This window comes from Aquarana catesbeiana, linkage group LG01, assembly GCF_042186555.1.
Source record: "Aquarana catesbeiana isolate 2022-GZ linkage group LG01, ASM4218655v1, whole genome shotgun sequence".
NCBI lineage: Eukaryota > Metazoa > Chordata > Amphibia > Anura > Ranidae > Aquarana > Aquarana catesbeiana.
This window is the reverse complement of record NC_133324.1, coordinates 325,469,545-325,490,391: the sequence shown is the minus strand read 5'-3', so window position 1 is coordinate 325,490,391 and position 20,847 is coordinate 325,469,545. Positions and strand designations below refer to the sequence as shown.

Sequence of the window (20,847 nt, the reverse complement as noted above, 5' to 3'; positions counted from 1 at the left end):
GGATCTGCCAATGTAAACAAAGAAAATCCCCGTTCTGTCAGGGGAGTACAGTGTGATAGTCTGTTCCTAGCGATCTCTCTGTACTCCCAGTCAGTCCAATCCCCCCCACAGTTAGAAAGCACCTCCCTAGGACACACCTAACCCTTAGATTGCCCCTGGTGTTAACCCCTTCCCTGCCAGTGTCATTTATACAGTAATCAGTGCATTTTTATAGCACTGATCACTGTATAAATGTCACTGGTCCCAAAAAAGTGTCAAAAGTGTCCAATCTAAAAATCGCTGATCACCGCCATTACTAGTTAAAAAAAAAAAATAATAATAATCTATCCCCTATTTTGTAGACGCTAAAACTTTTGCACAAACCAATCAATATACGCTTATTGCGATTTTTTTTTACCAAAAGTATGTAGAAGTATACATATTGGCCTAAACTGATGAAGACATTTTTTTTTTTACATTTTTTTGGGGGGATATTTATTATAGCAAAAAGTAAAAAATATTGTTTTTTTTTTCAAAATTGACGTTTTTTTTTTTTTTGTTTTTGTTTTTTGATAACACAAAAAATAAAAACCACAGAGATGATCAATGACCACCAAAAGAAAGCTCTATTTGTGGGGAAAAAAGGACATACATTTTGTTTGGGTACAACATTTCACGACCGCGCAATTGTCAGTTAAAGCAACGCAGTGCCGTATCGCAAAAAATGGCCTGGTCATTTAGGGGTAAATAGTTCCGGGGCAGAAGTGGTTAAAGGAGTTGGAAAGGCAGAGGGTTTTTTATCTTAATGCATTCTATGCATTAAGATAAAAAATCTTTTGTGTGTAGCAGCCTCCCCAGCACCCCTTAATACTTACTTGAGTCCCATCTCTGTCCAGTGATGTCCACGATTCCCTTGGCCATCCGGGACATTCCTAGTGATTGGCTGAGACACAGCAGCGGTACCATTGGCTCCCACGGCTGTCAATCAAAGTCAGTTAGCCAATCAGGATAGAGAGGGGGCGGGGCCAAAAGGGCAGCTCCGTGTCTGAATGGACAAACAGAGCCGCAGAGCAAGCTGCTTGCTGTGGGGGCATTCAATAGGAGGGAGGGGCCAGGAGCACAGAAGACGGACCTGAGAAGAGGATCCAGACTTTACATTTACTTTAAAACGTAAAAAAAAAAAAAACCCTATCCCTAAGGCCCCTTTCACACTGGGGCGGTGGGGGCGTCGGCGGTAAAACAGCGATATTTTTAGCGCTGCTTTACCGTCGTTTTAGCGCCCCCGCTGGCGGCCGAAAAAGGGTTAAAACCGCTCGCATAGCGCAGCTATAACCGCGGTATAGCCGCGCTGTCCCATTGATTTCAATGGGCAGGAGCGGTTTAGGAGCGGTGAATACACCGCTCCTTCACCGCTCCAAAGAAGTGGTTGGCAGGACTTTTTTTACCGTCCTGCCAGCGCACCGCTTCAGTGTGACAGCGGAGGCTGTTTAGGGGCGGTTTGCAGGCGGTATTTTTAGCGCAATACCGCCTGCAAACCGCCCCAGTGTGAAAGGGGCCTAAGGCTCGACTCACACCTATGCATGTTGCTTTTAAACATTTCTGCAGTGTTTTTTGTAGTGCTTGCCGCATTTTTGAGCAGTGTTTTTACAGCGTTTTTGCAGCGTTTTTGCCGCGTTTTGCTTTTTTTTTTTTTTTTTTTACAGGTTTTTTTTTTAGACTGTATATAGTCTAAAAAACAACAAACAAAAAAAAAAGACACACATTCCGATGGGAGCGAAATCGGAGTTCATAAGGACTAGATATCTATATGATCTCATGTGTACACTTTTTATGTTATTGAATACTACACTTTTTTTACAATTTATTTTTCAATATATATATATATTTTTTGGTGTGAATAATAATTATTTGAGTGATCATTCATATGCACCTGTAGCCCTTGGGGCTTTCATCTAATAATTATTATCACTATTTTTTTCTTAAATATGTTATTTGTTCATTGTTGGATGTGCACTTGTTTCTTATAGTATAATGGTTTGCAGCTAAGTGTTCAGTCTATTTCAAGCAGCAGCACCTTTTTTCACACACTTGTTTTGGGTTAGCGCAGATATTTATCTTTACACAAATGTGACAGTTATCAATCTCGGCATTCCAGGAATGTGGGCTTTGGCAAAATGGCAGCCTCCAGTAATGCAGCGTACACACGATCGGAAATTCGTCCAGCAAAAGACAGATGAGAGCTTTTGGTCAGAAAATGCAACCGTGTGTATGCTCCATCGGACTTTTGCTGGCCGAATTCCAGCCAGCAAAAGATTGAGAGCAGGTTCTCTATTTTTCGGTCAGAAAAAGTTCCTATCCGAAAATGCGATCGTCTGTAGCAATTCCGACGCGCAAAATTCCTACGCATGCTCGAAAACAATTCAGGGCATGCTCGGAAGCATTGAACTTAATTTTCTCGGTTCGTCGTAGTGTTGTACGTCACCTCGTTCTTGACAGTCGAAAGTTCAGCGAACTTTTGTGTGACCGTGTGTATGCAAGGCAAGCTTGAGCGGAATCCCATTGGAAAAGCCATCATATCTTTTTCTGACCAAAATCCCGATCGTGTGTATGCGGCATCAGAAGAAACAGGAACAATGCTGGAGGAAATTTACAGCACGCTCTCATTTTGGTAGCATAGGGGTCAATTCACTAAGAGTTAAATACCGCATGAATTTTTGAGTTAAAATAACTCATGCAGTATATTTATCTCAATTTCTCAAACGTAGTCAATTCACTAGAAAACATGCATTATTTACCTCACATTCGATATTTTACTTGCATGAATTGACTCTTTTATTAGGTCATGCGATATTGCAGAAAAATGGGTCACATGACCTTCATATCACATGTGGTAACCTTTAGTGAATTTGCCCCTTTGTTAATAATGTTGAATTAACAGTGTGTTCCTTGCTAAAGAACATATTTTTTTATCAAGTTGTTATGCGGTGATATCGTGGTACCATGGGATTTTTTGCTCGCAAACGCAGTGCTTTTTGCGATCTGCATTTCGGGTGGCGTTCACAGTACATTGGCACCTGCATGCAGATCCCAAGGGCAGTACATATGAACATGGTACGGGAAACACATACGAAACGCAGCTTTCCCTCACTACGTTCTGGTGTGAGCCGACCCTTAAAGTATAACTAAAGCATATTTCCCAACTTTTTGAGATGGGAACAGGGAACACCTTTAGAAAAAGTAAGTGTGTATAGGACACACCCACTTAAAGGAAAATTATACATAAAGAAAAAAAAAAAAAAAAAAGATTAGTTAAACCCACAAGTGCTTTTTTTACCACTACTATTTCTTTATACTGACTTTTGAAATTTACAAAAGGTTTAGCACTGGGAAACACTTTTTGAAACATAAACAGTGCATTTTATATACAACTATCCTGTATATAAATCAGACCAAAATGAGGGACAAATGAGGAGGAAAGAAGAACAGAGGGACTTTCCGGAACAGTCCCTTGATATCAGGGACATTTGGGAGCTTTGCTAAAGGCAAAATTTGTTTTTTAGATTTTTTTTTTTAGTTTTTGGATAGAGTGCAGAGGGATTAGAACACCTGTCAGTTTGACAGATCGTGGTTCCTAGCTATTAGGAACGATCTGCTTCTCCTCTCCTCACAGAACAGGGATTTGAGTGTTTACACGCTCACGTCCCTGTTCTGCCTCTCGTGCCCGCGATCGCGTGCGGCCGGCAATCATCGTGACCACCGGCCACGAGCATCGGCACCCCTGCAATGCAGGGGGAGCGCGCGTGCAACCTGCTATCCCACTTAAAGGAGCCGACGTACAGCTACGACGGTTCGCGAGATCGTGCCAACCTGCCGCAGTATAATGACGGCAGCTGGTCAGCAAGTGGTTAAAGACCATAGTTTGCCATTCCGGACTGTTGACTGGCCCCACCCTCCAGTATATATGAAATGTCAGAAGAAGCGAAGCTTCACACAGCTGAAGACTCCCACTGAGGCGGATCATGCAGACGGAGTGGAGAAGCCTGGAGGAGAATGCGGGACGAGAAGAGCGGTAGAAGAAGAAGATGGAGAAGAAGAAGATGGAGGAAGAAGAAGAACACAGTAAAAGAACACCAGAAGAAAGGAGATGGAAAAAGAAGTGGGAAGAAGAGGAAATTAATAAATGACTTGTCAAAAACCTTCTCTTGTATTTTTTAAACTTTTTGACACTTTTTTTGTGAAATGGTAGGGGTACATTTGTACCCCATTACCAATTCACACAGGGGGGGCGGGATCTGGGGGTCCCCTTGTTAAAGGGGGCTTCTAGATTCCGATAAGCCCCCCACCCGCAGACCCCCACAACCACCGGCCAAGGGTTGTGGGGATGATTCCCTTCTCCCCATCAACATGGGGACAAGGTGCTTTGAGGGGCTACCTCAAAGCACCCTCCCAATGTTGAGGGCATGTGGCCTGGTACGGTTCAGGAGGGGGGCGCTCTCTCGTCCCCCCCTCTTTTTCTGCAGCCTGCCAGGTTGCGTGCTCAGATAAGGGTCTGGTATGGATTTTTGAGGGGACCCCACGCCATTTTTTTTTTAATTTTGGCACGGGGTTCCCCTTAGAATCCATACCAGACCTGAAGGGTCTGATATGGATTTTGATGGGGACTCCCATGCTATTTTTTTAAAAATTTTGGCGCGGGGTTCCCCTTAATATCCATACCAGACCTGAAGGGCCTGGTATGGAATTTATGGGGACCCCCACACATTTTTTTTTTCATTTTTGGTCGGGGTTCCCCTGTGGGGAAATCCCATGCAGTTTTTATCAATGAACTTTTATGTGTATTGTCGGACCGACAATTTATTAATAGCCGCAAGTAGTTTTAAATGACTTTTTTTTCCTTTGAAATGTAATTTTGATGTCAGACTGTTCTAAGCACAAGAAACATGCGCCCCTTTACAGGCATACTATAGACACCCCCCAGGTACGAAATTTAAAGGAATATTACACTTTTATTGTTTCACTTTAAGCATTATTAAAATCACTGCTCCCGAAAAAACGGCAGTTTTAAAAAATTATTTTTATTGATACATGACCCCTGGGGCAGGACCCAGGTCCCCAAACACTTTTTATGACAATAACTTGCATATACGCCTTTAAAATGAGCACTTTTGATCCCGGGGGGGGTTCAGCTCATCCCTACTGTTGAATTACCAGATCACTGTTTGTTGATTGTGGAAAGTCTCCCAGTAAACAAACTTCCTGTTCACTACATTTGTCCCTTTTTTTACTGTGTTAGCAAGTACAATGTTTGCTAGGTGTGCCAGAGGGGCTGGGACAGTTCTTGGGGTTGAGAGGCAGTGTACGGAACTGAACATAAAGCTCTTTCGGGAGTATTGCTATACAAATATGACAGTTAGCATTCCCAGTATGCCAGGAATGTAACAGATTTTTTTGAAACCATTAAACTGATGGGTTTAGTTCTGTTTTAACCACTTGCTGCCTGCTCACAGTATATTTACTGTGGGCGGGCGGCAACTACAGGCTAGACAACGTACCCATATGGCGCCGCCTGTTTGCGGGTTTTTGGGTGCTTTTGCTGACCAGTGCTGTGATTGGACACAGTACGATTTTGTCAGTAGGTTTCAGCCATTAAAAGAGAATATGTGAAAGGATTGAGCTTTTAAAGCAGTAGCTCCCATGGATAAATTAAAGTATGTCCCATAGATACATCAATCATCTTTATAGAAATATAAAAAGTTTATTATTTAATACATACAATATTTCATATCAAATGGAGAGAAAAGGGCACCTGTAGGCCCATACATATAAAAATATATGTATCAAGAAGATTTCAGACAAAATATCACACGTGTTACACAGGGTCTGCCAACATGTATACGCAGCTTCTTTAGGGCTTCACTATCCGTGTGAATCAAAACATGTTAAATATTGGATGTGTTCAAGCTGATGTAGTGCACAGGCAGGACCCAATCATCATTTATACTATCTGCTGTGTAAAAAAATGATGACACCGCAGAGCATGTTTGAACATTAAAGAGCGGGGCTCAGGGCGAAAGCCAAAATCTGTATAAGCCACAAACATTCAAATAAAAGCCACCTGATGTGGATAGCATTCAATCAAACGTCATCAGTTCTATTATGCATGAGAGGTCAGTGCAAATGCCAAAGATACCAGGGATCTCTGCAGGGAATGTCTGGGTCTCCCGAGAGCCCATTACTCCCCTAGGCAATCTGAACAGAAGTGGAAGCGGGTGCCTGTCAAAGCTAGGTACCCCCTCAAAAAAAAAAAAAATATGACATGCCAAATGGGGCAGAAGAGGAGGGGAGGAGGACTTAATGTGGAACTTCCCCTTTTGGGTGGAGCACTGCTTTAATATAATCAGTGGAAGTCACAAGGGATGTTGCAGACTCCTTTAGAATCCAACTGGAATACAGCACTGAAAGTGTCGGTTCTTGCGTCCAAATCATGTACTCCTCAAGGACAGGCATATAAATCTGTTGGTGCCTGATACTGAGGTTGGAGTGTCCATACTGGATGCCACATCCTCCACGATCAGCGCTGTTCCCTGAACCTCCTAGTTGCAGAGGGGAGGTGAGGGTAGGCACGCAATAGGTTCCTGCAACTGTCTATCATGAGCTGTGAGTAAGAAGCTGGAGTGTGCCTTTCCAGGCGCTGTGTGTGTCAATGGATGCCTCCAGCCTTGGCTGGGAGTGTACATGCACAGGTGTCTCCTTTGTAGCTGGACTGGCAAAGGAGATAGCTGCAAACAGGATGGTATAGCAGTGGGCAGACCTGTCAGCCAGCATGCAAGAAAGATCTAGTTTCAGGGAAGCAGACTAAGGTGGTTATTTACAAAAGGCAAAGCCACTTTGCACTACAAGTGCAAAGTGCACTGCAAGTGCAGTCTTTGTAGATCCGAGGGGGAAATGCAAGGGAAATAAAAAACAGCATTTTAGTCTGCACATGATTGGATAATAAAATCAGCAGAGCTTCCCCTCGTTTCAGATCTACCCCTCAAATTAACAGCGACTGCACTTCTTAGTGCACTTTGCACTTGTAGTGCAAAGTGGACTTGCCTTTCGTAAATAACCCCCATGTCTGTTTTTCCTGAACGACAATTTTTTCACTTTAGCTAGCACTCCTGTACAACCTATAAAGCTACAGTACATAAGTTGTATAATTCGAAAGATGGATTTATGTTAAATTCTATGTAAATCCTTTCACTAAAATCTCATTTAAGCTTTAGGAACATCAGTTGGGAGGAATGCTGGAATGATGTTTGCAACTGCAGGCATCATACCTGTATAACCACTTGAAGTCTAGCAATTTACTGGTACGTTGCTGGTCACTGGGTGGTAAAGCAGAACTAAACCCATCAATTTAATGGTTTCAAAAACAGTTGCATTCCAGGCATGCTGGGAATGCTAATGGTCACATTTGCTTGTGCTCTCAAGCAAACTGCCAAACCTTAAAATGGCTGATGTTATAACTGATCACATGTACAGCACCATGCCATTTGAAGATTAAACAGAGGCCAAGATGGCAGCTTCCTTGCTTAAAAAAGGATAGGAGGGTTTAGTTCCACTTTAAGGCATGGTCACACTAGTGCATGTTTTGAGGCAATTTGAAGTGTGATTATGTAGTGCAGCTTGTGAACAATTTTGATGGGATTTCATCCCTAATAGTCAAGGTGGCTGCTGCTTTGCTTGGAAGGAGAGTTGAGGGGTAAAAAAAAACATGAATTTGCTTTCCAAGTAGCATTAGAATTGCATGTACATGTGATTTCTGTACCTTTGAACTCTATGGGGCCAAAATCACTCTGGAATTGCACCAAAGGAGCACAGAAATGTTTTCCAAAATCACTTTGTGCTGAGTCCTGGACACCATTGAACACAATTTTAATTGTCATGCGATCCTGTGTGACTCAAGGTATTGTCCATATTCCAATTGCACACGTTCCTGGATAGCGGGTGCTGTAGCAACTATCAGCTGGAAACTGGGCTTGTCATGAAACAGCGCACATATTCGCCAGCACACTGTAGATCATCTTCTAGATTGTAAGCTCTAACGAGCAGGACCCTCTAATTCCTCCTGTATTGAATTGTATCCTAACTGTACTGTCTGCTCTCATGTTGTAAACCGCTGCGCAAACTGTTGGCGCTATATAAATCCTGTATAATAATAATAATCAGATATTGTCCAAAACTTTTATTGCAGAAAGATCACATTACAACGGACCAAGTGCAATGTTTTGGAGCCGTGCAGGACCCCATTGTCAGGCTTGTAATGTGATGATTACATGCCTGCCGAAGGGGTCCTACGTGACTCTGAAAAGTTGCACTTGGCCCTTTGTGATCTTTCTGCAATAAAAGTTTTGGACAATATCTGATGATCCACGGTGTGATGGCAAATACTTGTGTGACTCAAGTCTCACCTCAAATCACACTAGTGTGAGCAAGTCCTTATTCCACTTTAAAGTGGTAGTAAAGCCCGCTTTGTGATTTTTACTTACAGGTAAGTATATAATGAGGCTTACCTGTAGGTAAAATGAATATCTCCTAAACATGCACTGTTTAGGAGATGTTCACTCTGGATGCAGCCAGTTCCGTCACCGGCTCATGCGTTCTGAAGGTCTGGCATACCTTGCCGGACCTTCAGTGCTTAGACCTGGAACCTGAGGGCTTCCGTGCGCATGCATGGGAGTGAGGTTATTGTGGCCATTTACATATTCAGAACCCGGAAGAAAGGCCTGGGTAAGATGTCAGTGTGCTGCTGGAAGGCTTTGTTCAATTTTCATAATGTAATGCAATGCATACTAGCACATTATCCAATTGCCTCACAGGTGTTTTACTGCAGCGTGAATTGCCGTCATTGTAGGACGCATATATATGGTGATCTGTGGAAGCGCGTGCCTATTTTCTAGCGGGGGGGAGCCAATCAGTGGGCCTGGTGGACTTGATGTCCGCCGGCCACCCACGATCGCTCCACAGAGAGGCAAAACGGGGATCTGCCAGTGTAAACAAACAGATCCCCATTCTGTCAGGGGAGTAGAGTGAGATCATCTGTTCCTAGTGATTAGAATCAGCAATCTCTCTCTACTCCCTGTCAGTCCACTCCCTCCACAGTTAGAAACACATCTCCTAGTTTAACCCTTTCTTTGCAAGTGTCATTTATATAGTAATCAGTGCATTTTGATAGCACTGATCACTGTATAAGTGTCACTGGCCCGAAAAAAGGGTCAAAAGTGTCCGATCTGTCCGCCGCAGAAATCGAAGATCACCACCATTACTAGTAAAAAAAAAAATGATAAAAATGTCATAAATCTATCCCCTATTTTTTAGCTGCGATAACTTTTGTGCAAACCAATCAATATATGTTAATTGTTTTTTTTTTTTTACCAAACTTATGTAGAAGAATACATACTTTCACATAGGTTGGACTTGATGGACTTTTTTCGACCTCACCTACTATGTAACTATGTAACTATGTGTAGTACTGGTAGATTTGCAATCTACCGCACGTTAGGTAAATTTAGTAACTTGTTTGTTAGGAAGGTTGGGTTTGCCTCTGTTCCAGCTTGGCTGACGTTGTGTGTGTTTCCATGCTGACCGGTGGGTGTCACTGTTATCACTGGTGAGTGTTGGAAAGGCAATGTGTTGAAGCGTATGGATGCGCTTCTGTCCCGGAGACAACTCGGTGGAGGAGGTCCTCCGAGTTGCATTCTGGGCGAGGGTATTTATGGGACAGACGCCATATTTTGGGGTTAGTTTTTCAGCCACCTGCTGGCCCTCCTGGCCGACAGGTATGCGTTAAGGAGCTACCCCGTGGTCGTCTGTCCTGGAGGCCCACGATACTACGGCGCAGGGGTGGGTCCAGAGGCTTGTCTGGGGCCTACCTCCTCGGCCGAGGAATGGTCCTGAGCTGTCGGTCCCGTGTGACGAAGCTAGACAACTGAGGAGATCCCAGGGGAGGACCCGTCTTGGAGGGATCACGCAGCGTGCTGGTCTATAGGGGGGCCTGGGGCTTGGTGACTCGGTTGGAGGACGTATCCGAAAGTAACTACCCTGTTTCCCCGAAAATAAGACCTAGCGTGATTGTCGGTGATGGCTGCAATATAAGCCCTACCCCCCAAATAAGCCCTACCCTGTTTCCCTGAAAATAAGACCTACAAGGACTTTAACTAGGGCTTATTTGGGGGTAGGGCTTATATTGCAGCCATCACGCTAGGTCTTATTTTCGGGGAAACAGGGTATATAGCATAGTGTTGCCGGGTTGGCTTAAAGGTTCAGGCACTGTGACTGACATTCATTACAGAAAATCTGATACATCCTGTGGCAGAGGGGAGAACATTCCATACAATATCTGAATTCTACCCAAACATTTGTTAAAAGAACCCTAAAGGAAGATGTTTGAGTTTCTTCTGCAGTTTCCCTTTCGTCTCTTTCCTGCTATTTCCTAAGTCAAGTGTTTAATAAAGCATTGAAAACGTACTCCAGTGTTGGTGCGTGTATCATCTAGAGGTAAACTCAACGGAACCCTAGACCCGGTGCCGGTGAAACAGAGGGAAGCAGAGTGAAGGTAACAGACCCGCTTAAACCAGCAGCTCCACCGAGAGTTATTGATACATGTGGGGGCGTCGTCCGGGATTTGTTGACTGTCAATTCTCGCAACCCAGTGGAGTGTTTTACCGGGAGTTTACAGAGAGAGCTGGACTTTAAAAAAGAAAATAAGAGAATCTTTCAGGAAAAGGAAAGGTAAAACTGCAGGACTTTATTTCTGAGTGCGTAGATGGTGGGCGCCAGTAAAAGGCCCTAGAAGAACAAGTGTGAGGAGTTACCCTACTTTCTACCACGTGGGACGCGGGTATGTGTTTGGCGCCAGAGGAAAGGAGAGGCCTCGTGATCGTGCTGAGAAGATCAGAGTGTGGCCATGTCTTTTCCGGTGATGCAGCCAGTTGTGGGACCGAGAATGTTCCCTACAAGCACCGTGATGAATGCTGTGCTATCTGGAACTCTGCTTACGGATACTGGAGTTCGGTTGAAACTGTAGGGGAGGTTTGTCCTGTATACCTCAGGAGATGTTGAGGGATTGGGCATGATCTGCCATCGATGCGAAGGATTGGCTGTGCATCTTCGTCCATTTGGCCGATGTCTGCAATGTGGAGAGTACTTGTTTGTGGTGGAGCAACCTACCACGTCGCCCCGTGCTTATCGGATGAATTGGGCAACAGGTATCGCTACAGTAGAAGCTGCTACTGCTACAGAGAGAGAGCGACCGGCCGCTACTTTGCCTGTTGTTACTGACAATGTTCCAGAAGGAGACACTGCTGCTGTTGTCTCATCAGGGGACATTACTTTGATTTCTGCGTCCACTATGCCTACTCCTGTTGTACCTACTCAAAGGAAGGTGGGCTATGTGAAGGCTTCCTGCGGCCGTGGTGGAGGCCTACCCCAGAGGTTACCTGGACCGGAGCTACCAGAGTCCAGGTCAGGAACAGGGTAAGCCACTGTTGGGGAATGTGTCCGGGACTGTAAATAAATATTTGCCAGCGGAAGAGTTGGGAGATTCGGAAATAGAGTCCATGTCGGATCTTTCCAGTGATGATGACCTATTTGAGACTATGTCACAAGAGTTATTGTGGTCACAAAGTGAGGATGTTACTTCCGCTATGACTTTCCCTGAATGGACAGCCCTGAGTTCTGGGAAAACGTCACCCTGTGTGGAGCCACACAGTACTGTTGATGGGACTTTGCCAAAAGTTGCTAATTCACTGCAGACACCGGCTGGGTCTATGGTGAGCAAATCATTGGATTCCTGTATACCGCCTGGTATGGGGAGAGACAGATCTTTGCCAAAACTTGTCCGCTTACAGAGGAAATTGAACAAGCATGTGGCGGCGGAGTATGGTTTGGAGTTCCCCTATGTGCCCCGGGATATCATGCAGGAGATTGAAGCTAATCGGGAACTTCGGTACAGTGAGGCTGTTTGGAACTATTTGTCTGTACCTAAGCCCTTCAGAAACATTGGATGTTCTGTTAAGATGGAAGAACGTTTTAACGGATGCTTTGAACATTGGAATTTCGGTCTGCACATTTATGCTGACAAAGTGGTAATTTGCAGGCCGGGAAAGGACAATGTTGTGTATTTTATTACCACAGTGGATAAAGAGGGAAAGACACTGACTTTGCCAGATCCCCGTTTTTACTGGTAACTATGGACAAAAGAACTTTGAAGTTATTTAGCTAGTTAGCGTCAATGTAAAGAGATCTGCGTGGTCAAGATCTACATATTCTGTTCAGTGTTTAAATCCAAGGACTTCCTTTTTGCTAGCTGGATTTTGTTTCATAAAAAAAAAAAAAAAAAAAAAGGAGAAGAAGAATTTTATATAGGGATGGACTCCTAAAGAATTTTTTTTTTATATAGGTTATAGGAAGAGAGTTTCATTTTTAAATGAGGCTTTGCTCCTAATGTTGTGTAGGATGTACATATGTGTGTGTAACTATGTTTTCTTTTCAGGGATCATCGGATCTTATATTAAGCTGGGAGGCTTTTCAGCTAGTTAGATAGTGAGGTTGTGTACAATCATACTGTGGTTTTGTTTGCGGATGTAAACATAATGTATTATAGATGTAAGTCTTATAGTGTCTTTTACTGTCCTTTTTCTCTCTCTCTGTCTATCCAAAGTTATAAGAAACTCAAATGCTTACTCTCAGGCTTAGGAGTTATTGTCACAGTTTTTTTGGACAGACCTTGGGGACAACGTCTATTGTAGTGGGGGGAGTATGTAGCGCTGGTAGATTTGCAATCTACCGCACGTTAGGTAAATTTAGTAACTTGTTCGTTAGGAAGGTTGGGTTTGCCTCTGTTCCAGCTTGGCTGACGTTGTGTGTGTTTCCATGCTGACCGGTGGGTGTCGCTGTTATCGCTGGTTAGTGTTGGAAAGGCAACGTGTTGAAGCGTATGGATGCTCTTTTGTCCCAGAGACAACTCGGTGGAGGTGGTCCTCCGAGTTGCATTCTGGGCGAGGGTATTTATGGGACAGACGCCATATTTTGGGAATCGTTTTTTCAGCCACCCGCTGGCCCTCCTGCCCGACAGGTATGCGTTAAGGAGCTACCTCGTGGTCCTCTGTTCCGGAAGCCCACGATGCTACGGCGCAGGGGTGGGTCCAGAGGCTTGTCTGGGGCCTACCACCGCGGCCGAGGAATGGTCCTGAGCTGTCGGTCCCGTGAGACGAAGCTAGACAACCGAGGAGATCCCAGGGGAGGACCCATCTTGGAGGGATCACGCAGCGTGCTGGTCTATAGAGGGGCCTGGTGACTCGGTTGGAGGACGTATCCGAAAGTAACTATACAGCATAGTGTTGCCGGGTTGGCTTAAAGGTTCAGGCACTGTGACTGACATTCATTACAGAAAATCTGATACATCCTGTTTGTCACGGAACGTCCCACACTCCGCTTGAGTGCTTCCGTTATATACCACTTCCTCCCAGTCTGTATACAGATATCAGATATTCCAACCTCTCTGAGCAGAAAACAAGGCGACACTTGCTTCACTGCTAACATGGACTCACTTTATTCAGAACCAGAATACAGTCTTATATACACAGGCGAAGATTACTCTAACAATACAAACGTAACCTAATTAAAATGAGCTCCAATAGGAGTCGTCCCGTCTCCTACATTGTATAGAGGACAATGTGATCAGCTCATTCAATTAACACACATTACCATAAACATCAACACAGGGTTAATTAGAACAAACAACAATGAGTTGAATACCTTTAGAACCTAGACTAAACCTATTTACATTAAACCCATTATAGCTGACATCAGACAGGTGAGTGGAGATGATGACATTAGCATCTCCTCACAGGATGTGTCCCAACAGTATAATTCAGTCTTATCATTCTAATATGGCATATAACGGGTTCCAGAGTCTGTGTGTTTTGGGGGGACATGGAGCTGAATCCAAAGTAACACCAACCCCAGGGTCCCCAGGCATACAGCTCACAGAGAGCACCATTCCCCCAAATGCTAGGGCCCATAATCGGTGGGCAACAGGCTTGCATACAGTCCTCTCCAACAGCCTCTGTTCTGGCTAGGTCTGTGACACTGTTCATCCCGATACATCCTGATACATCCAGTTTCCCTTTCGTCTCTATCCTGCTATTTCCTAAGTCAAGTGTTTAATAAAGCATTAAAAACATACTCCAGTGTTGGTGCGTGTATCGTCCAGAGGTAAACTCAACGGAACCCTAGACCCGGTGCCTGTGAAACAGAGGGAAGCAGAGTGAAGGTAACAGACACGCTTAAACTAGCAACTCCACCGAGAGTTTTTGCTACATATGTAACTATATTGGCCTAAACTGAGGAAAAAACTTTTTTTTTTTTACTTTTTGTTTTGGATATTTATTATAGCAAAAACTAAAAAATATTGGTTTTTTTTTGTTTTGTTTTTTTTTTTTCAAAATCCTCGCTCTTTTTTTTTTTTTTTTTATAGCGCAAAAAATAAAAACCACAGAGGTGACCAAATACCACCAAAAGAAAGCTCTATTTGTGTAGAATAAAAGGACAATACTTTTATTTGGGTACAGCATCGCACGACCCTGCAATTGTCAGTTAAAGCGACGCAATGCTGCATTGCAAAAAATGGCCTGGTCAGGAAGCGGGTAAATCCTTCCGGGGCTGAAGTAGTTAAACAGCCGCAGTTTACTACCGCTTTAATACACAGCTGGCAGAATGGTAAATTGACTCAGCTGTCTTGTTCAAATGACCTTCCACAGTAAAAAAAAAAAATCTTTATTTATATAGAACCTCATTCATATGGCAGCCATTGTTCCGGGGACCAATAGGCTACACTTAAATGGCGTGTGTGAGGACGGAATGAGAAGCCCTGTGTATCCTCCTAGTGAAGAATGGGTTGATTTGAGTAGGGTAGCATCCGGAGTGGTGACAGTGCAGAGCCCGGACTGCCTATCACGTGACGCCGGGTCCCTCTCCGTTCTCTGTGTCCAGCATGCCGAGCCTGCCATTGGACCAGCTCCAAGTCACCCAGAGGGATCCGGGAACCGGAAGGCAGCGCTCTATCAGCGCCTTGGTGAGAGCTCCTCTATATGACACATCGCTGTGTGTTGTCTGCTTATTAGAAGCTGATGAGAGCTGATGAGGTAGCCATACCTGGTGACTCTGCTCCATTTATGACAATAGATTGCCTTCTAATTCAGGTTGGAATTTGAAACTATGACCAATATAGTCAGCATGCCTTTGGAATGTAAGCAGAGAAATATGGGGACATCGGAAAATCACCTGATGATGTCCTGGTAGAACCAGTGCTGTAATGCTGTCTACCTGTCATCATGCTGCTATTTATATAGGGATGAGTACATTATTGCCATGTGACTAGTAGATGGCATCTCATTGCTCTACTTCACATCCCCAGCAAGTGGCCAGGTGACAGGTACTCTTTATGGAGACGTCAGGGGTCTGAGCTGGCCGTACATTGATTGTTGTGGTTTGTTGTTTTTTTCCAAAGTAGCGATAAGAGTAAGGAAGGGTTATAACCTTTGTTTGTCATCTGTGTCCCATTGGGGAGATTTCCCTTTACTTCCTGTCCCATAGCCAAAAACAGGAAGTGAGAGTGAATTCCTGGTTGTCACCAGAGCTGTTGAAAGATTTCCCTTGTATTTCTGTTCTGATGACAACCCAAAATTAGGGATTTTCTTTCAATCTCAGTGAAAAGCAGGACCAATAGGGAGGGTGGATTTCCCTAATGGGGGCACAGGCAGCATTCAATTCCTTACAGGGTTCTAATCCTTTCACATTCTATCCAAAACTAATTAAAAAAAATAAATAAATAAAAAAAAAAAAAAAAAAAAAAAATATATATATATATATATATATATATATATATATATATATATATATATATATATATATATATATATATATATATAAGTTTTCCCTTAGTTACACTTTCAGCCTACAATGTGGATGAATGAATCTCCCACTGCAGCAATTGTATTTTGACACCTAGTCCCAGGAGCTGGCAACAGTTGCGTCTGATTGGATGGTCAGCCGTTTTTCAACCAAGGGATGTTGGGTGGGAGGGTTGCAACAGGGCCTACCACTGATCAAAATTTGTCCAGTTCATCAGGAATCTGACAAAATACACTCTGTGGTTGGCAAACTTTAGACCCCTAGCCTCCCCAGTCTTCTGCGCCAGGAGATCAAGCGTGATCCACAGTTTTCCCTGGATATTGACAGCTCTGAACCTGGAAATGCTCAGAGCTGAGCACTTCGGGGGTCACACTCTGCAGAGATCATTGGTGAATTGATGGTCCGCATCGTCCTCCTGCTCACCTTCCTGATGCTAATGTTTTGTATTTTTGGGGGGGAAGGGGGCTGAGGTTTCACACACTGTCACTTGTTTTGATGCTTTCAATGTCTGGGTATATGACCATGCCCAAGGAAATTAAAGCTGAACTTTACCCATAACATCTTGATAAAAAATAATGTTCTTTTAGCAAGGAATATACATTCCACATGAACAATTATGCTACCAAAATAAGTGTGTGCTGTAAATTGCCTTCAGCATTGCTCCTGTTTCTTCTTGCTGGAGGCTGCCATTTTGATGAAGCCAACAGCCCCTGAACAGCAGTAAATCATAAAAAAACAGTTACATAGCTGGGATTGTTAACTGTCACATTTTGCTTATCTCATCGACCAAACTGTCAAACCATCAAATGGCTGGTGTCATAACTGATCACATGTGTAGCACCATGGCAGTTGCAGATCAAACTGAAGCAGCTTCCTTGGCTGTAAAGCATAGGAGGGTTTAATTCTGCTTTAAGGCTGTCAACAGATCGGCCTCTACAAACTCGGCAGTGCCTTAAAATAAAAAGCAATTGAGCATGTGCAGAGCAGCGTGAGACAGTATATTACTGGATTTTAACCACTTCAGCCCCAGAAGGATTTATCCCCTTCCTGACCAGAGCACTTTTTGCGATACAGCACTGCGTCGCTTTAACTGACAATTGCACGGTCGTGCGATGTTCCACCCAAACAATCCAAATTGAGTGACAATTTAAAAAAAAAAGCAGTATTTTTTACTTTTCGCTATAATAAATATCCCCATAAAAATATATAAAAAAACGAATTGCTTTCTCAGTTTAGGCTGATATGTATTCTTCTACATATTTTTGGTAAAAAAAAATCTCAATAAGCGTATATTAATTGGTTTGCACAAAAGTTATAGCGTCTACAAAATAGGGGATAGATTTATGGCATTTTTATTATAAAATGTTATTTATTTATTTTTTTTTTTATTAGTAATTGTGGCGATCTGCGATTTTCTTTCTTTTTTTTTTTTTGTGACTGCGACATTATGGCGGACACATTGGACACTTTTAACACTATTTTGGTGGGACCATTGTCATTTATACAGCGATCAGTGCTATAAAAATGCACTGATTACTGTGTAAATGTCACTGGCAGGGAAGGGGTTAAACACTAGAGAGCGATCAAGGGGTTAAGTGTGTCCTAGGGAGTGAATCTAACTGTGGGGGGGGGGGGGATGGGCTACCACTGACATGACAGTGATCACTGCTCCCGATGACAGGGAGCAGTAGATCTCTGTCATGTCTTGTCACTAGGCAGAACGGGGAAATGCCTTGTTTACATAGGCATCGCCATGATCACGGGTAGAGGTCGACCGATATGGGTTTTTCTCTGGCCGATGCCAAAGCCGATATTTAGAAATCGCGGTGGCCGATGGCCGATATATGATGCCGATATATTAGGCCGTTTTTTTTTTTTTTTTTTTTTTTTTTTTCCCTTCATCTCATAAAATCTAACAGACCCGTTTTTCAGGCGCTTTTGGGCTAAAAATAGCACCTGTAAAACGGCTCCCTTGTAGTCTGTGTGAAAGCTCGAGTGCTTTCACACTGAGGCGATGCGCTGGCAGGATGTTAAAAAAAAGTCCTGCAAGCAGCATCTTTGGAGCGGTGTATACACCACTCCTCCACCACTCCTGCCCATTGAAATGAATGTGCACCGCTGCCGAAGCGCCTGCAAAGCGTTTCGGCAGCAGCGCTTCAGGGGCGCATTTAACCCCTTCTTCGGCCGCTAGCTGGGTTATAAGCGCCCCGCTAGCAGCCGAATAGCGCCGCTAAAATGACGGTAAAGCGCCGCTAAAATTAACAGCATTTTACCGTCAACGCATGCCCGCTCCAGTGTGAAAGCAGCCTTAAGTAATAAGTGATACAGAAAATTTTTTATATTTAAACATTTATTAAACAAAACAAACCTCCAATCAGTTCACTTGTATGTAGAATTTAGATTAAAAAAAATAACTATATCTTAAAATATTAAATACACAAAACAGGTAATCAAAACTTTTGGACGAAAAAAAATGGGCTAACTTTACTGTTTTTTATTTTATTTTTTTTTTTTTTATTTTTTTTTTATTTCATTAGTGTATTTTTAAAAAAAAAATTGCGTTTGAAAGACCGCTGCGCAAATACCGTGTGACATAAAATATTACAACAACCGCTATTTTATTCCCTAGGGTCTCTGCTAAAAAAAAATATATATATATATAATGTTTGGGGGTTCTAAGTGATTTTCTAGCAGAAAATACAGGATTTTTACTTGTAAGCAACAAATGTCAGAAAAGATTTAGTCTTTAAATGGTTAAACTGAGAACTTCTCCACGGAATTCAGTCTATTGATAAAAGAACCTGAAGAGATACAATGTTTCTTCTTATCAGACTTGGCAGGCTGCCCAGAGGAGGAGAGAAGAAAACTTCAGACAACTTGCAATTGACTTCAATTACAGAAGTCATTTGCAAGTCCCGCTGAATCGGCTTTTTTTATCAGCACAATCGGCCGATGCCGATTAAGTAAAAAAAGCCAAATATCGGCTGATATATCGGCCGGTGTCTTGCCGAGAATGTTCCCTCGGCGGGATAAGTTCCCCCCCTGTACTGCGCAGGCGCAGCGCCTGCGCAGTACATACTACTCTCAGCCGCCGGAGATAGCCGAAGCTCAAATGCTTCAATCAGCTGTACACGGCGCCTGCGCTCTGGGTCCAGGTTCCTTCCCCACCATCCAAGTGGACCTAGAGGGGGAATCTAAAAGTGCCGAGCGCAGCGAGGCCATGCCCGAAGCGTGATTTTCAGCTGTTCTGCTTCGGCTATTTCCGCCGATACCTACTGCGCAGGCGCAGTAGAGGGGGGAACTTATACGCCGAGCGGAACTTTCTCGGCAGAACACCGGCCGATATATCGGTCGACCTCTAATCACGGGACACCGGCAGACATTGAGTCTGCGGGACCCGAAGGCACGGTCATAAAGTACGCGGCTAGCGCGTGCGCGCCCACAATGCCGTGTCTTAAAGGAGACATACCTGTACGCCCATTTGCGCAGCTGTGCTATTGTGCCGACGTATATCGCCGTGCACTGGTTGGCAAGCGGTTTACCCATGGCCAGCTGTGCACTGTAGCTTTACCACTACATTGCGGGCTGGCTTTGCAGAATCGCCGGCCCGGGTGTGCTGTGATCGGCTCTTATCTTCCCCAGACACAACTCCGTGAACTCCGTAAACAACACAGAGCTGTGTTCAGTGACTGGGGATCTAGTTGCTTTTTCATTCCCTGCTAAGTAGAGAATGAAAACAACTAGCTCCCGGTAAAAGCAGTAACACACAAAAACATTTGTTAGGCACATATTTGACCCTTTTATCACCATAGATGTTGACCCTTTCCTGCCCAGTGTTATTAGGACAGTGACAGTGCATATATTTAGCACTGATCACTATAATAATGTCACTGGTGATGTCTGTGTCAGATTGTCTGCCGCACTATCGCAGTCACATTATAAGTGGCTGAAAGCCGCCATTGCTAACATTAAAAAAAAAAAAAACAAATTCCAGTATATATCCATTAGTTTGTAGACGCTATAACTTTCATGCAAAACAATCAATATACACGTGGGACATATAGCAGAATACATTTTGGCCAAAATGTATTAAGAGATTTGATTATTTTTTTGTAATATATTTGCTATAAAAACACATGTAATATGTGTTTTATAGCAGAAAGCAAAAAATAAATAAATAAATAATAATTTTTTGTTTATATAATAAAAAATAAAAGACCCAGTGTTGATCAAATACCACCAAAATAAAGCTCTTTGTATGAAAAATGATATAAATTTTGTTTTGGATATAGTATTGCATGACCGTGCAATTGTCAGTTAAAGTAGCGCAGTGCCGCATAGCAAAATATGACCTGGTCATGAAGGGGGTAAAACCTTCCAGAGTTGAAGTGGTTATTAAACAGCATAGACATGTTTTTCATAACTATATCTGCAAAAGGGGCCAGCCTCAAGTGATCAATCTAGCAGGACTTAATTTTCTGACTAAAGTTCCACTTTAAACGGTTAAAGTATAACTAAAGCCAAAACCTTTTTTTTTTTTTTTTTTTTTTTTTTTTTTTGAGGGGTTGGGAGGCTGATGAGTAGGGAGCCCCTGTTTTTTTTTTTTTTTTTTTTATTTCCCTTAAATGGTTGTAAACTCCCATACATGAATTGTACATACTGTAAATATCTCCTAAATGTGTACCGTTTAGGAGATATTTACTGTATATGCAGCCGATGACATCAACACGTGCGCTCTGAAGGAACGGCCACCCGTGCCGCTCCTTCGGAGCCCTGGGCTGTAACCACGGGAGTGATGTCCCGTGGCTCCAGACACGCACACAACCGGAGTCCGGATCTGGAAGGAAGACTCGGGGGAAGATGGATGCAGTGACACACATTGGTAGAGGGCTTCGTTTGCAGGTGTGTTTC

General features: G+C 43.4%; 1 protein-coding gene across 1 annotated transcript in view; it reads left to right on the top strand.

Annotated features, from left to right (window-relative positions):
- The first annotated feature begins 14,910 nt into the window (after window positions 1-14,910).
- Window positions 14,911-20,847, top strand: part of ASCC2 (activating signal cointegrator 1 complex subunit 2) — a 65,366-nt gene continuing 59,429 nt past the window's right edge. Inside the window, exon 1 of the mRNA XM_073630728.1 lies at window positions 14,911-15,097. Within this exon, the coding sequence (XP_073486829.1) occupies window positions 15,017-15,097 (81 nt within the window). The 5' untranslated portion in view covers window positions 14,911-15,016. The remainder of the gene's footprint in view (window positions 15,098-20,847) is intronic.